Below are 17,497 nucleotides of genomic sequence, written 5' to 3'. Positions count from 1 at the left end.
TCGTGCCCATCCCTAATCTCAATGGCTATATTAAAAAAACTAGCCACTCTTTCACTAATTTATACATTTTCCCCAGTAAGAGAAAAGGTAACTAGATCTTTGTGTGCTGATCAACCTGGTACAGCAGCCCAGAATGGAGCAATCATTACTTTTCTTGCTCCTTTACAGTAATTACAAAACATCATTACAGTTCCAGCACCACTAGGACAAAGCTGATTATTTAAAGAAATGTGTTTGTAATTGCTCATGGCAAAACACTGGTGGTGGAATGTGCCATCAAGTCAAAACTGACTTATGGCAACCTTTCATGGGGTTTTCAAGTCAAAAGTTGAACAGAGGTGGGTTGCCATTGCTTGCCTTTGCGTAGCAACCCTGGACTTCCTTGGTGGTCTCCCATCCAATTACTAACCAGGGCTGAATGTTATTAGCTTATGAGATCTGAAGAGATTGGGGCTAACCTGGACCATCTAGGTCAGGGGAAAACATTACAGTATGCTAATGTAAAAGGTTTCCTATTTCCTAGTACTGTTAAGATTTTTAAATAGTTTGCACCCTTCTTGAGCAATAGCTAGCAGGTTTATTTTCTTTTATACACTGGGGATAATTATTGATTTTCTTCTTATCCAGCTGTCCCACAAATAGAACAAAAGGGACAGAATGCTAAGCTTCTGGCAGTGGAAGCAAATAAGATCAGTCTTATCTCTGCTATAAACAACCATGCCAATGCTCAGTCTTGTCCAGCAGCTCAATGAAGGACAAAGTCAACTGAATCAAACCCACTGGTGGACTTCATATCAGCAAATAAGATCAGTCTTATCTCTGCTATGAACAACCATGCCAATGTTCAGTCTTGTCCAGTAGCTCAATGAAGGACAAAGTCAATTGAATCAAACCCACTGGTGGACTTGATATGTAAAGATATCAAACTTTGACCACCAACTCAGCAACTGTTAACAGCAGAGGATGAGGCAACTTTTCAGATAGTTAGATCCCCATGAAATGGGTTCTCCTACCATGAAATCAGAGGAACTCAAGGGCAGCTCTTTGTGTGCACTAGGAACTTATCCAGCAGCCATCTGATCCATCAAAGAAACTGATGATTTGTTTAGATCTCAATATATTAGTTCCCAAAGAGTCCTGTGCCAGCAGTGGCTACCCTTGGTCTTCACTAATGGCAAATGCTTTGCTGTTTGAACAAATATCCATGTGCTCTTGGAGGAAATGATCTATCAATAAATGGGGAAACAGATAACCAGAAAGGATGAAGTTGCTGAAGATGATTAGTTGCTGTAGATTTTTCGGGATGTGTGGCCGTACTCCGGTCGTGAAAGCCTTCAACAACATATTGCTGAAGGTCACCTTGTTTCAGACCGCACTGGAAGAGCTAGATCTTCTAGCTCGAGATTTTTGTGTGGTGGCTTTCAAATTTTTGACTAATATGGGAATCTTTTCTGCAGAGAATTCTGGTGCTTGTCCTAGATCACCCGTCACTGGCCTCTGTGAATGGTGAGAGTACCCTCCTATAACATACCTAACACATTTTGTGTGTAGCTTCCAGTTGCAGAAGACAGGTACGGTAATTGCAGACAATGGTCAGACAGTCTTTGAAGGGAGCTTGTCTACCGTGATCTGCTCATGGGTTCCATAGAACACAGTCTGAAAGCCACTGCTCTAGTAGAACCAGAGTGACGTTGACTACCATTCAAAGTTTATATAACTGGCTTCCTCCTCCTGCTCTTATTCTGGCAGCAAAGAGTATCCAGTGATCTCCAAAAGCATTATGAGGCAGAGGCTGGTGTCTACTCATGGTCAGCTCTCGGCTAAATCTGATGTCAGTTCGCTCCATGGGAGCCACCAGGGTCTCCAGCACTACCAGTACGAGAATGGCGCTCACATGCAGTTTGCAGCATCAGATGCACAAGACCTGCCCCTCAACACCTTCACAGCGCAAAGAGAATCGGGGCTTTTCTATCACTGCCTGAAACGGCGAGGTAGGTCAAGGGGGTTCTGCTTAACAGAGAAACTGGGGACTTCCTATTAGTTCTCCAAGAGAAAAGTGGTCTTAAACCATGCAGTTTTGGGGTTCTTGATTCTTTGTGTTTTCCATTGTGAATTGTCGTAAGCATCTCTTCCAAGTGTTGCTGATAGCTTTCCTGATTCCTGATTAATTTTATACTCCCTTATCTTTGTATGTTTCTTACTTTTGATCGTCTTCCTGATTTAGCTATAGTTATGCATAGCTTGCTAGGTGAGGGTGATTAGTTTTCAGAGAACATGTTCTTATCCACATTGTTAAGGAGATCCCTTGCAACATTTTTTGCATAGTCAATAAAGAAAAAAAATATTTCTTCTGTCCAAGGGAGCCCTAAGACGCTTATGTTATCTAAAATGTAAGCACAGCAGTTAGAAGTTGGGCTGAACCGAATTTTCGAGGGTGAACATTTGTGGTGTGAAAAAGTATTTTCGGGATGGAGAAGTGTCCCCTAAACAGCCTCCCACTGCCTCTCTCTTTCATGCTGTTTTGCCCATGCTCCTGTTTTTCTCAAATCCGGATCTTCTTTTTGAAAAGAATGGAATGATCACAGTTGCAGCTGTGGGAAGTACGGCTGTTTAAGGAGGGGGCACCTGTCGGAGGGGGCAGCATGGCTTCCACAAGGCTGTTGAATGCAGATTTCTGCAACACACGTCTCCTCCCCTTCTGCTCACCCTAGTTAACGGTGCAGCTAACAAGCGGAAGAATCAAGCAAGCTGTTAATTAAACCATGCTGCAAGCTGACTCTCAACAAGAAATAGCGTCACTGCAAAATGTAGGAAACAGCACGGAGCATGTCGCAAAAAAAGCTTTTACCAGTTGCCAGAGCAAGTCCCTAAGTTTTATCTCGAAAGGGTTTTGCAGCCGTGACACAAATTCCTGGCAAATATAGAGCAGTGTTTTTGAGAGTGAGAAAGAGAGCGAGAGCTCACGATAAGACATTCTGAGACTCCTTGAACTTGTCAGGAGCAACACCACAAAAGCGCTGCGGCCTGTCTGCTGTTGAGAATGAATGAAAAGCAGTTGCTGGATGTGAGAAAGTTAAGCAGCCCAGATCATTTAACTTTCAACTGCTAAACAAAGCTCCAGAATTAAGATTGATTGGATTAGCCAGACATTGGCAATAGGACTGCCTTTTGTGATCAAAGAATGTCTCTTTAAAAAATAATAATAATAAAGTGATGTAATAGGATTAGCGGAGAGCAGTGCTGTAGATTCTCAAAGCCTTTGCCACAGGCCAGATCAACTAGCGGCCTGATGTTCTGCAGAGTTAGGCATTCACAAACCTATTGAAATCTATAGGATTATCCATGTCGAACTCTTCCTGGGGCTGGGCTGCAAGATGTATATCAGGAGGAGTCTGGGAAGCAAACTGTAGTAAAGAAGGCTGAAGGAAAGCAGATGGGAATAACTAAAATAGCTCAAAGAAACCAGACAGCCCACACTGCAGGAGCAGGGGAAAATTTGGAAGTCCCTTCCCTTCAGGGGTCATTTCATAGAAAAAGAGGTGCAGGAGCTCATTAGCATAACTCATTAGCATATGCCACACCCCCTGACATCACCGGAAGTGTGTCAGAAGGCAACACCCACCGCTCAGGCTCCACTTGACTGTTTTGGATTGCTAGTTATTGGGGGGGGGGCGTGCAGATCTGTCCTCGCAGAGGAGGGAGAGCTTGTACCTGAATAAAACTTGGTTTTAAAGGTGCCACTGGACTGTTTTGGATTGCTAGCTATGGGGGGGGGGATGCGTAGATCTGCCCTCACAGAGGAGGGAGAGCTTGTACCTGAAGGCGGGCCGGGGGGGGGCCTCTGAAACTTACCTGGCTGCTTCTTGCTCCTCATGGCCCGACCGAGGGCTTCTGGGAGCAGGGGGTGGGGTTTGTTGTATGTGCCTGCCCCCTGGGCTCCTTACTGCCGGAGCTCCGCTCCTGTGTGCTCCCGCAGGAAATGACCCCTGCTTCCCTCCCACCCCTACTGACTCACCATCCAAGTTTCTCTAAGCTTCGAGGGGCTAAGCAGGATAACTTCGCCCTCCTCCTGTTCCCTTTATCTGCTCTCAATGTCCTGTGCCTCCTGGAGCATACCCAGACCTCTTCAAGCTGTCTCTCCTTTGTCCCCCCTCCCCTGCATACCTGGAGGGAGAGTGTCTTCAATATAGAAATCTTTACCATCTTGTCTGTCAGGGCTTGGTTTGGCTATTTTTGTGATTGCCAAGAGAGGGGCCAAATAAAACAAAAGTCCAGTGGCATGTTAGACACTAACCTTTATTTCTGTATGAGCTTTCGTAAGTCGCAGCTCACTTCCCGAAAGCTCATACAGGTGTTATGTCTGGACATGTGCCATCTTTCACTCAGGCTTAACTGCTGCTGGTGCTAGTAGCCAGTATAAGGAGGCATGCCTGGACTTGTCTGGGCAGGCCACCTAGATGGAGAGTGGGGAGGCTTGTCTGGGCAGGCCACCTAGATGGAGAGTAGGGAGGCTTGTCTGGGCAGGCCACCTAGATGGAGAGTGGGGAGGCTTGTCTGGGCAGGCCTCATAGTTGGAGCTTGACGCCCAGAACAAAGGGCAGGTAGGATCCTGGAGCCTGCCTGTGGATTGGCCCCCGAGGGCAGGCAGCCAATCTGGAGCCTGGAGGCCATTTGAACTCACCAATCGCATGGCGGCCGGGAGTGGCTTAGGTGTATATAGTTAGGGGCGCTGCCCCATGTAAAGCATTCCTGTTGAGATGCGATAAACTGCTGCTTGTTGAAATCACTCTGCCTTCGCCTCTGCTGTTTTAAACCCACTCTTTAACACAGAAATAATTGCTTAAAGTAGGTAGCCGTGTTAGTCTGTAGTAGTAGAAAAGAGTCCAGTAGTACATTGAAGAATGACATCCATGCCCCGCGGGACTTGGTGCAATTCCACAGGGCCTGTAAGACAGAGATGTTCCACCAGGCCTATGGCTGAGGACGGCTGCCATCGTGCCTGGTGCCTCCCCGTTTCTCTCCTCCTCTTGCCCTCCCTCTTGGGGTGAGGATAGGAATTGGTTTTAAGCACCATCTGGTAATAGCCGTTGGATTTTAAAGATAATTTTAACTGCTTATTGATTTGATTGTAATCTACTGAAATGTTGTTCACCGCCCTGAGCCCTACGTCTAGGGGAGGGCAGTCTATGAATTGAATAAATAAATAAAGACTAACAATATTTGTGGCAGGGTATGAGCTTTCATGAGTCACTGCTCACAAAACCTCATACCCAGCCACAAATTTTGTTAGTCTTTAAGATCTTGCTGGACTCTCCCTCTTTTCTAACAATAATAGCTGTTAGACCTTAAGGTGCCCGTGGACTTCTGTTTTATTGTGCTACAACAGACTAACACAGGAATCTCTTTACAGTCATGAGAAGGGCTGGCCACCTACTGATGGTTTCAGAAATGGGCAGGGACAATTGTTCAGGTCATCAGAGGGAGCAGAGGAAGGAGCCACCCGCCCCCATCTCTAAACGCTTCTTGCTTTATTTGTTCCACAGAGGGTGCCCGGCATCTGGATCTACCCTGCAAACGCTCTTACCTGGAAGCGTCCTCTTCTGTTGGGGAAGATCACTACTTCCGGTCACCCCCTCCCTACGACCAGCAAATGCTGAGCCCTTCCTATTGCAGCGAAGTGGCGCCGCGGGAGGCGTGTATGTACTCTGGTTCTGGTGCCGAAATTGCAGGCGTCTCCTCGGTAGAAGACCTGCCTCCACCGCCTCCCCCGCTGAGCTGCAACATGTGGACTTCAGTTGCACCTTACACCAGCTACAGTGTTCAGACCATGGAGACTGTGCCCTACCAGCCTTTCCCTGCTCACTTTACCGCCACCACGATGATGCCACGCCTCCCTGCCATCACGAATCAAAGCTCCCAGCCACCAGGCAACAGCCCCTTCGCCGTCTACAACCAGCTCTCACAGTCTCAAGGGCGGGACAGAGTTCCCGCCACATCCTTCCCGAGGGAAAGGGTGCATCCCTCGGTCTGCGAGAGGAAACCCCCTTCTCCCCACTTAAGCACAGCAAACGACTTTCTGTACTCGCAGACCTTTTCACTGTCGAGGGAATCTTCTTTACAGTATCATTCAGGCATGGGGACTGTGGAGAACTGGACGGACGGATGAGTTCGCCAGCTGAGCAATGAACCTTGTTACGGCCAGGCCCGCGGCTCCTGGACAGCCTTAGTTCGGTGTTAATACCTGTGGGGTAACTTGCACTTCCGTGACACCTACAGGAATCTGCATTTCCATTGGTGTTTGTGTATCTAAAGAGGTTGTTTCTTTTAACCAAACAACAACAAAGCAACTCAGTGGGGGAAGAGAACTTCAGCTCAATGGCTTGAATCCACCAGTTTTAACCGGGCCGGTGAAAATTTTGCTGCCCAGAGAAGTAACGTGTTGACAGATGTCCTGGGATGTCACCTTTTAAAAATCATGCATCAGAATCCATCAGGTTAATCTTTTGTCAAATATCCCTTTAAATTTACTGGCAGTCTGTAGACAAGCTGGGAATGCAACTAGTCCCTAAATGCTACTTCAGCAGATTAAATATACTTAAAGAAAGCTTAACTCCCCCACTAAGTGAGCAATATGCAAGGCTCAAGGGCCTTGTGGATCATACCTACATGATGCACTCATGGAATAATTTTTTAAAATCCAAGACTTTTAGCGTTTTGCTGTCATTAATCGATAGACTGTTGGACTGACTTAGCCAAGGCCACACTAATCAATTTCAGAGTTAAGGATACAAACTAGGAACACCGTTTTCTGTGAGCTGCATCATTTCAGCGGGGATTCCATTGGGAGGAAAAAATCTATCTGGATGATTGTTTATCTACTGCCTTCCACCATCTCATTCCTTCTAGTAGACCACACTATAGCCTTATACTGGTCACTTTTAAGTATGGACGCAGTGAATCCCAGAAGCTACATGGGAGTCTGTTTGACCAGAAGAGCTAATTTTCTGTGGAACACGTTATCCAGAGCTGCTGGGGGAAATGGCAAGTTCTCACTTACCTGCTGTAAGGTGTATGTTAAATGACTTATGCCCTGTTCTTTCCCCAGCTCCAACAACAGCAGTCAGCTGAGCGGGGTGAGAGAGGAAAACCCACAAGTGGCATAAAGACATGAAGCCATTTGAACGACACATTAAGGAGGGCAGGGAGAGCGTTCTTTAACACAGAGCTGCTATTTCCAGTTACACACACACACACACACACACACACACACACACACGCTTCTGGTTTCTGTAACATGCATTGATATCTGTTGTGTTCTCCTCCCTGCAGCCAGCGGGGCTGCCTGCTCCTGTTTAGGAAACTCCTAGAGGCTTGGCAGAGGTGCCCAGGGAGGAGAGGGGAGGGAGCTCCAGCAGGGATAGGATACCCAAGCTGCCATTTGTCCCAGGAGAACCTATGGCTGTGGGCTGGAGATCAGCTGTCGTACTGGGAAGACCCCCCCCCGGTCCCACCTGGAGGTTGGCAACCCCAACTGAGAGATAATGCAGCCAAACGAGGTGATGAGAGTTTTGTGGCTATCTGTTGATGGGGAGGGTTGTATTTTGAAATTCTCTCTTCTGGTCAGAAGCACTTTTAAAGTAAAGAAACTAGCACATGCAGAATTTTTTAGTGTGGGAGAGAGATTTAAAAAACAAATGGCACCCCATGCCTGCTGTGTTCTGCGGGGCCGGCCCGAGACAGAGGAAGACAGAGGCGTCCACTCCGGTCAAAGCCCGCTTAAGCGACATACTTTTACTTTAATGATACTGCCCATTTAGCCTACAGGCCTGGCGCAATGTCGCATCAGATACAACGACAAAAATAGCTAACTTAAATAACCAACCAGTTACCATGCTTGAGGTCCTTTAAATTTAATCACATGAGCAAAATTTTGGCCACTGCCAATGTAACTCCTAAATCCACGCCTGCCAAGAGTTTCTTAACTTTATCTCGTGCTAACAACCTCTCATTATCACAGAGAAGAGGAGTGATCCACAGATCCCTAAGACCACAAAAGCTAACCACATTCCAATAATCTGAAGAAGTCTCCGTGTACACGAAAGCTGATACCCAGAATTAAACTCTTTTGGTCTGAAGGGTGCCGCTGGACTCAAACTTTGTTCTTTCACATTCCAATAAGCAATGCTCCACAGTCTCCACAAAGTCAATAAGCTACATACTAATGCTATTAATGCCACAGCTGGCCACAATCAGAGGGAACCTGAAGGGAACCATCCCTCTGCCACAAAACTAAACTGAGACACACCAAGAGGGCAAGGCGCCATCAGACCAAGGTAATGCCTGTGCTTCCGAGAGGCTGTCTCAGAATTTGTACACCTTTCCACAGTTTGGACGGCTAATGATCTCTGTGCTACAGCGCCAGCTGACCAGGATTTTCATTGTGGTGGTTCCATGCTAATGAGCAAGATGAAGAATCGGGTTTTATTTTCCTGTAATGCAGAGTCCACTAAAGAGAAGGTTGTTTTACCCTTGAGCAACCCGTGCGTTGGTTCAGTTAGACTGTTCGCATGGCTGGTGTGGATTTTATAATCAGAACTTGGGGAATCACTACAATTGTTGCATGCTGAATAGTTATTTATATATATCTATATATATATATATAAAGTATATCTATCTATCTCACAAATGCAGGCCCACGTGTTCCATTCCGCTTTGCTTTTTTTTTTTATACAATGAAATACATAATTAAATGAATGTTACAAGGGACTTTAAAAAAAAGAAGACAGCTATTTAAGTTTTTTAACTCCCTTTTATGATGTAAAAACTAAGATCTGATTAGATAAAACATATATGCTACGGATAAATATCTATTAGAATCCACATTAGATAAAAGGCCATGTGGCGTGGTTCCCCCCCCCAATTTGTTTCTTCCCTCCTTTAAAAAAGCGTTGTTACCATAGTATGAAATTCTATTTTACATATCAGAATATAAAAAAAAATTACTATAAAGTGTCTCTGGGTGACTTTCACTGACTTGGCACAAGCATTTGTTGGGTTGTTGATTGTATGACTGTGAATCCTTAACAGGGTAACAAAACTGAATTCCTTGCTTTTCTTTAGTGGCAGAAAAAGAGAGTTTTTTTTTTTTAATGAAGCACTGGTGAGCATTTTTATCACAATGCTCTGAGCACACATCTTATTTGTTGTAGATATTAGGCCTGTGCAAATATTAATTCGCGTATAGAAATGAACAAGTGGTGGTGGCAGGGAATCAGGGGCAAGGTGGAAAAACAACAGTAATTTATTACAAGTGAGCAAGGACCAACCAAAACACTGCACATGAAAGAGCTCACACATTTGAGTTTTCTAAAATGCTTCAGCAGCCTGGATGATAAAGAAAAGCTGGCAGGAGTTAAAGAGATGTTTCAGGACTGGTTAAAAGAACCTGAAGTTTGTAGTTTGTAACTCTCTTTAAAAAGGGACCTGAAAGTGTTGCTCCAGGCTTGATTGGGCCATGTGGTGGTGATGGGTGCAAAAGAGGCTTCAAGCGGCAGCAGAAGCTAATGGGTAAGGGATATGCACTTGAAAAAAACTCACGGGGGGCATTTTTGGGGGGGGCTGAGGTGGCTCTTTTTTTAGCAAATGTCACCAAAAGCACAGGTTCTATAGTCCAGCCCATCCACTAAAGACCCCCCAAGTTTCAAGCAGACTAAAAAAGAGAGTCCAGTTCTACGGGCCCCTGAACAAGGTGTCCCTAGCCATCCTACTAGTCTCCATTGTTGGCTTTGGGCAAAAAAAAAAATTCCATGCTTTCTCCAGGGCAAAGAAACCAATAGGAAGAACACCCACTGGCCAAAAGTTTCCAAATGCAAACAGAACCAACGAAACTAATATCAGACCACAGAAACCCAGCAGAACCCAGCGCCAATGTGGGAAGGCCAACACAACCAATGTCAAACCAGAAAATCCAAGCACCGTTGCAAGCCCAGCACAACCAACATAAAACCAGATGATTTAAGCCAAGCCAACCTTGCAAGCCGGAGCCAACACAGCCAGCCAGACCCAGCAAGCCACTGACACAGATGCCCTGTAAAAATGCTGGCCCTGAATATTCTTGGATATTCATGAAAATTTCCAGTTTTTCAGGACCCAAGTTTCAGTATTCTGAAAAATGCTGAATATTGTCCAGATAGCTGAATGTATCTGAAAGAAATAAGGTATTCTTCAGATAGATATGTATATTCAGACTGGAAATATCTGAGAGTACATCTCTGCTTCTCAGATGAAAAGACAACAGTCAGCAGTTCATCAGCTCCACTTCACCCCATGCTTTTGTAAAAAATTAAACAGGTCCCCTATAAACAGAAAGAAAATGTGGTGGTTATTTCATACACATATCTGGTAATTAATGTTTTTATTCATTTATTTTTTTAAATTTATCTTTGGATTTATATCCCGCCCTCCCCGAAGGCTTACATGAAGCTCTAGGTAAAAAGTAAATTGGAGCCAGTCATGGCATTTGGTTGCACAGGAATGATCCATATAAACTCCATTTGTGTAGGATGTGGCTAATTGCTTAGAGGTTCTATGCTCTGTAAATGACGAATGTATGAAAGTTGGGCCATGGCAAGCTGATGTGGTCCCCTCCTCTCCGTGCTCATTTCTACACCAAATCAATCCATAGAAGCTTAGTTCACACAAACAGCAGAGGATGACATAAGGTAGACCTGTGTTCTGACTGTACTGTTTCATTCAACAGGTTGAATTAATGGTTGAAAACCTCTGTATGGGGGGGGGGATCCTTCTCACAGGAAACTGGTATATTAGGAAGGGGGTTATACTAGGACTCTTCCCTGATAGCTAGTTTTCTTTTGTGCTGGGAGCTTTTCATAAAATAAAGCAACCACTCAAGTTATTCCTTATCAGCAGTCTCAGGCAGTTTAGTCCGGAAACGGTTTTATCATCCCTTTGGGTGAAGGAGGGAACAAGCTTTAAAGTAACTTATAGAAGAAATCAAGTTAGTTAGGTTTCCAAGATAATTTAGAGAGACATCAGAATCACATCATACCACTGGTAAAGATTTCCAAGTGAAAAAATAAAGCTACTGCCACTCAATCGGAAGAACCCATGTAATATATACCTTCTTAAGCTATATCTGCAATGTAGCTTACCTGGCTTGTATAGTCAGGGTCAAAGCGAGTCAAGGTTTAAGCCAGAGGTCATTTCGGGGGGGAACGCGGGGGAACGCAGTTCCCCCGGGTGAGGTACGGGGGCGGGGCACATGATGAAGCCCCGCCCCCTGCTTCCGGCCGCCCCACTTCCGGCCCTCATTCAGCCAGAAGGAGGCAGGAGAAGAGGGAGGGTAAGTTGCTTCCTCCCTGCCTCTCCCCACCCCTGCCTGCCTGGGGCCAGGGAGGGCCTTCGCGGGACTTCCTTGCACTCCCGCCGGCCTTGCAGGTCCACCGCCGGGCCCCTGATGTCAGGGGGTGTGGCATATGCTAATGAGTTATGCTAATGGGTTCCCCTAGCTCTTTTTCTACGAAATGACCCCTGGTTTAAGCTATGAAATCTGAATATTACTAGCCAGTCATAAAATGGCTGAGTGAGGGCACTGGAAATGGTGAAATCTCTTATCTGAATGTTTCCTTACCCACAACTTTCCTAAATTATCTCAAGCAAGCCATGATCTCTCTTCTTCACTTCCCCCTTTCACATTATCAATATGTGGATAACAATGCCAACTTACCTTACAACTGAATGTCAGAGTCTTGCCACTAGAAATGCACAGAGCTTTGAAATGGCAGTAGTTGCCAATTTGAGTGTTAAAATATTTGATTTCCCTACCAAAAAAATGGAGTCTTAGCATCCAAAGGCAGAGTAATTCCCTATTCGAAGCCTCAATTGCACAAGAATCAAGGGGGCCCATCTTCCAATCTTCATTTTTGAAAAGCAGCTGTATGTTTGGGGGCCTCACTCTGGTTTGGGGCTGCAGTGTAGGGGGAGGGGAAATGGAACCCCCCCTAGCTATTAGATTTAGTGTGTGTGTGTGTGGGGGGGGGAGATGGATTACTGTTAGTGTTAGCTCTGGTCAGTATCTGGATGAGAGACCACTGAGGACATCCAGGGTTGCTATGCAGAGGCAGGCAATGGCAAATCACCTCTGTCCATCTCTTGCCTTGGAAACCCTGCAGGTTGCCATAAATCGGCTGCAACTTGATGGTGCTTCTCACCACCACTTTCAAATGATCGCTCACATTGTCCAGTTAAGATAATGATGCCCAGACCAGTGCCCAGCGACCCAGTTTCTTCTTCCCCTCCCCTAAGAAAAGAGCCAATCACATTTTTCATTGGAACAGGAAGTGCTTCAGAAGAGCCTAGGAGACATCACCTTTGTGCCTCCAGAGAAGTACCCACTGAGAAACAGCTGCCTTCATTGGAGGAGGAAGGTTGGTTTGGAACTTTCCCAACATCTTGTGGATCCTTCCAACATTTTGTAATTGGCCTTGCCCCCCACCCCACAGCTGCCGTGGTCCCACCCCCCATTTCGGAAGCCATTTTGTGGTGGTGCCACCAGACTTTGACTGTTCCAACACTGCCCACTACCTGTCCCCAAAATGCCAGAAGTACCGACAAGTTATGGACCCCTGATTTATGCAGTAGATCTTCTCTTCCTGTTGGTATCTGCAATTCCAGTTTTTGAACATTTGTAAGGCGGCAATCTTTCAACTATATATTAACTAACACTTCAATAGGTTAATAATTGGGAGTCAGTTTTATTGGGAAAGATGCCCTTGTTAATATTTGAGGCTATTATGGTTCTGGTGTGCCACTGTGGCAGGAAATAAAGGCCTTTTCTTGTAACAGAGCAAGAACTTCAAGTCATAACTTGATTTGAGCTTCTGAAAAGTCACCAATAACGACATCGTTGTCATATGTAGTAAATTTCTCTAATGAATCAGAGAGTTAATAAATTGTAGATTCTTTGACCGGGGGCAGCCCTGTTTTGGAGGGTACAGGCGCTACTCCCCATTATACATGGGTGTCTTGAAATGAACAGTACATTTATCAATACATACATTTCTTTATGGGCAGAGCCCTGTTGAAGGGCTCAGGGTAAGTCATGCAGCTTTACTTGGGAAAGGCTTAAGGGAAAGGCTTCTTAAGACTTGTGCGGAATTTACATTTTCATCACTGGACCTTTTCTCATTGGTTTCTTACTCCTCCTCCTGCCCCTGTTGCTATGGGGCTTCTACCAATATTGAATCTGGACCCCACTCTTTGTAGAGCAAATATTATAGCAGATTGCTAAGGACCTGTACGTCATGCTAAAATACGCCAGAAATTAAAGAACTATACTTAATCCATGGGTTAAAAATATGGATCTGCTAGCATTGGCAACTCTTCTGTTAGAGAAAAAGCCAACATCTGGAATTAAAAAGGGTCCTTTTTTGGCAAAGGTATTTTCATATGAGTGGGGAGGGGGTCTCCACATTCTGGAAAATATGGGCCACTCCATATTACTTTGATTATGTCATTAAATAATTCTTCTTGCACTTTGTAGAGAAAATAATGTTTCTTTTGAAGAGGCGAACTTTCCCCAGGGAGAGGTGGGGGGAGCGTGGAACATTCTACAAGGCAGAAAAGCCATCTCTTCTGTCTGCCAATCAGGGTTCCCCAGCACTCTTCAGGCAGGAAGGACGTGTTTTTCAATTGGTAGTTATAAGACTGGCTGCACAGACACATAACGTTCTTTGGATGGGTTGTTTAGTGGTTGCTCCTTATAGAGGGCCATCGGTTTTATTGGAGGGGCAGAGCTCACACTGACTCAGCTTGGAGGTGTCAGGGTCAACAGAAAGTAAATCTCCACACAGGATTCCAGGGAAACGTTATGCTTTATTAGATTACAGGTCCGTTGCCATGGTCTACAGGGATATTGTTAGGAATGACAATGGGGTGGATGCATCCCGTCATATAGCGTGATGCTGTAAATGGCTAAGCAAATGAAATCCAAGCGCGCGTGCGGGAATTCTCCCGGCGGGAGGTTACATAATGAACGGGAGAGTCTCCGTGCCCCATGAGAGCAGAAATATTCACACCAACGGTGGAACGCAAGCCCTCCCTCTTCCTCAAGGCTAGTCAGATAACCCAGTCTGGCAGCGCCAGTTCACACAGTCTCAGGAGAGCCTCCCTATCTCTGTTTACAGCAAGCTAGCAAAGCAAGCAAGCAATCATGCGCCGTAGCGCCACAGTCAGGAAAGGACAGGTACACGTGAAAAATGGCAGCTAGCTGACTAGAGGGAACACTGGTACAGTCCCTGGTGACTCTCAATGAAGAAGTTGTGATGGAGGAAGGACCTTTCCCTCCATGAAACCCTGCCAGACAATGCTGACCTAGATGGACCAATGCTCTGACTTGGTATAAGGAAGCATTGAACAAAGAAGGGAAACAAACTTAACCCTGAAAACTAGGACCGAGAGCCTGAAAAGGTAAGTCAAACTGCGTAGAGGGCCAACAATTAAAACCTGGTATAAGGAAGCTTTATATGTTCAGTGCAGATGACACTTTACCACAGCAGCCTCAGGGGGAAAGGGCAGGTCTCCGCCCCCAAGGAGCGGAGCCTCTAAAAGCTATAAATCCTCAACCACAAGGAAAAAGAGATGCATAAACTGAAGTAACGAAGACTCTAGTGGTTGTATCCAGGGGTCATTTCATAGAAAAAGAGGTGAAGGAGCTCATTAGCATAACTCATTAGCATATGCCACACCCCCTGACATAATCGGAAGTGTGTCAGAAGGCAACACCCACCGCTCAGACGCCACTGGACTGTTTTGGATTGCTAGCTATTGGGGAGGGGGAAACGTGCAGATCTGTCCTAGCAGAGGAGGGGGAGCTTGTACCTGAATAAAACTTGGTCTTTAAGGTGCCACTGGACTGTTTTGGATTGGGGGGGGGCTCTGCAACTTACCTGGCTGCTTCTTGCTCTGACTGAGGGCTGCTGGGAGCAGGGGGTGGGGCTTGTTGCATGTGACCGCCCCCTGGGCTCTTTACTGCCGGAGCTCTGCTCGTGTGTGCTCCTGCAGGAAATGATCCCTGACTGTATCCATCAGGAGCATGAACTCTGTTGACTTCCTCCCCTACTATGGACCCCACTGGTTTCCAAAGGAGGATGTAATAGAGGGGAGGTTCAGCTGGGTGAGCTGTGTTGGTCTGAAGCAACACGACAAAGTTTGAGTCCCAGTGGCCCCTTGAAGACCAGCGCAGTTTAATTCTGGGTATAAGCTTTCGTGTCCAGAATTAAACTGCATCGGTCTTCAAGGGGCCACTGGGACTCCAGCTTTGAAATAGAAGAGGGCAGCGTCAAGGAGTGAGCAAAACCTGTCCTTGGCTTCAGCAGTCTTCCCATTTGCAGCCCGAGCAACCTGTCCCCTAGAAGTTAACAAGCGCCATTGTCAGCAAGGTTAGCAAATCCAGTGACTCAGGGCTGCAATACATTAAATGCAGGTTGGGTTAATCTGTGACTCAGCACCCGACTTAGAAATAGTGCATGTGGTGGTGGCAGTGGGGCAAAACAGTTTCCAAGCAAGCAGGAAAAGCTTCATCATTTCCTCTCTTCCACCCCTTGTGCTTTTACTAGAAGAAAAGGGCTGGGGGAGGGCCTGTTTGACTTGACACGAGGAACCAGCAGTAAGACAAACAGCCTACTCTCCCCCAGCCCTTTTCTGCTAGCAAAGCTTGCAGGGTGGAAGGAGGGAATGATGTAGCTTCTCCTGCCACTGCGCACGAGCTTGGGAACTACTTCCCACCCACACTCACACTCTTTTTAAGTTGGGTGCTTAGGCATATGTTAAACATGAGCTAGATTGGTGTTCCCCCAACCCAACTCATGTTTAGCGTATTGTCTAATCCAGAGGTGTCGAACTCATTTGTTACAAGGGCTGGATCTGACATAAATGTCACTTTGTCGGGTCAGGTTGTGTGTGCCATAAAATGTAATGCCAGGTACCAGAGATATATACTGTATAAAGGACAGCAGCCGGTAAACTCCGAGTTGGTGTATCCTTAATGCAAGGCCCCGTGGGCTGGGAGGGGGGGGGTGCAAAGGAAAACCCACGTGGGCAAACTGGAGAGCCAGCAGCGCAGTACTGGGCAGACACTCCCTTGCTGCTTGACTGCTGCAGACAAGGTTGTTCCGCCATGCTGAAGCCACAATCGGAGTGGCTCCGCCCACGCCCCCTGAGCAGTCTCCTGTTCCCTCCTTTGCATTAGTTGCTTGCAGGTCGCATTGGAGCCCTGGACGGGCTGGTTCTGGCCCCTAGGCCTTATGTTTGACACCCCAGGTCTAATCAGACTCTCATTGTCTCCTCCTATAAAATTTCTGTGTCGCTAGACTCCATCCTGACTGTGCCATCACTCAAGGAAGCTCATTTTGGTGGGTACATGAGAGAGGGCCTGTTCGGTGGCAGCCCCATGGTTATAGAACAACTTCCCCAGGAAGGTGCACCGGGCCCCCCTCACTTTTGATCTTTATGAGTCAGCTGAAAACTGTTTTATTTAGAACTGCATTTGAGTAAGTTTACTAACTGTCCTGAATGGTGATTTTAAATTTTGATGTTTATGTTCTTATGTATTTTATCTATGTTGCAAGCTGCCATGAGCTCCGTAAGGAAGAAAGGCAGCTAATGCATGTTTTAAATAAATAAACAAATGGAATCCACTCTCTCCCCAGAAGAGAAGATGGTACAGCACACCAGAAGCTGTAACAGCAGGTAACTTCAGTCTCACATTGGCTGGGTAAACGTACATTCAGATTGTGACAAAGAGACAACGTTCTCAGAGATGATAAAAGACTGGGCCTCATATAAGGACGTTCCTACAGGTGACTCCCTGAATCAAATGGGTTGAAGTGACCAAATGGAAAATAACTGACTGTTGGTATTGAAGGATTGGCAAATCAACTTTGTGACCTTTCGATACAATTCAGGTATAGAGACAGACCATTTGTTTACTAGGACAGGACTTGGCACCAATGCATCCTCCATTGGTGCTGTGATTTCCACTACACAAGGGATGGGTTAGATTGCAGATAACCCCTCCATCCCATGAAGAAAAAGAGGAGGAGGAGGAGATTGGATTGATACCCTGTGTCAGCTAGCTGCCATGCTTTCTTTGTTTTCTTTCGTCCCTGACTTTTGCGCAGCCGCACACGCTTGCTTTGCTTAGCTACCATGGGTAACATAAGGGAGGCACTCTTTCCCCCGTGCGAACTGGTTCAGCCAGACAGCACTATCAGTATAACCTTGAAGGGAAGGGAGGGCTTGAATTCCACTACGGGTGTGAATATTTCTGCTCTCAAGGGATGGGGGTGAGTCTCCCGTTCATGATATAATATCCCGCCGGGAGAATTCCCACGCACTTCCTTGGATTTCATTTGCTTAGCTAGATGCAGCATCAAAGTATATGTATGGAGCCCCTTGCACTAATCGTTATTCCTGACAA

At 46.1% G+C, this 17,497-nt stretch overlaps 1 protein-coding gene across 1 annotated transcript in view; it reads left to right on the top strand.

Annotated features, from left to right (window-relative positions):
* Window positions 1-8,604, top strand: part of TBX4 (T-box 4) — a 114,732-nt gene extending 106,128 nt beyond the window's left edge. The window contains exons 8-9 of the mRNA XM_015416436.1: window positions 1,750-1,991; window positions 5,544-8,604. Of these exons, the coding sequence (XP_015271922.1) occupies window positions 1,750-1,991; window positions 5,544-6,166 (865 nt within the window). The 3' untranslated portion in view covers window positions 6,167-8,604. The remainder of the gene's footprint in view (window positions 1-1,749; window positions 1,992-5,543) is intronic.
* The last annotated feature ends 8,893 nt before the right edge of the window (window positions 8,605-17,497 follow it).

This window comes from Gekko japonicus, unplaced genomic scaffold (genome assembly GCF_001447785.1).
Source record: "Gekko japonicus isolate JY-2015 unplaced genomic scaffold, Gekko_japonicus_V1.1 scaffold1851, whole genome shotgun sequence".
Taxonomy (NCBI): Eukaryota; Metazoa; Chordata; class Lepidosauria; order Squamata; family Gekkonidae; genus Gekko; species Gekko japonicus.
The sequence above is the reverse complement of the archived record's forward strand: the minus strand, read 5'-3'. Positions and strand labels throughout refer to the sequence as shown.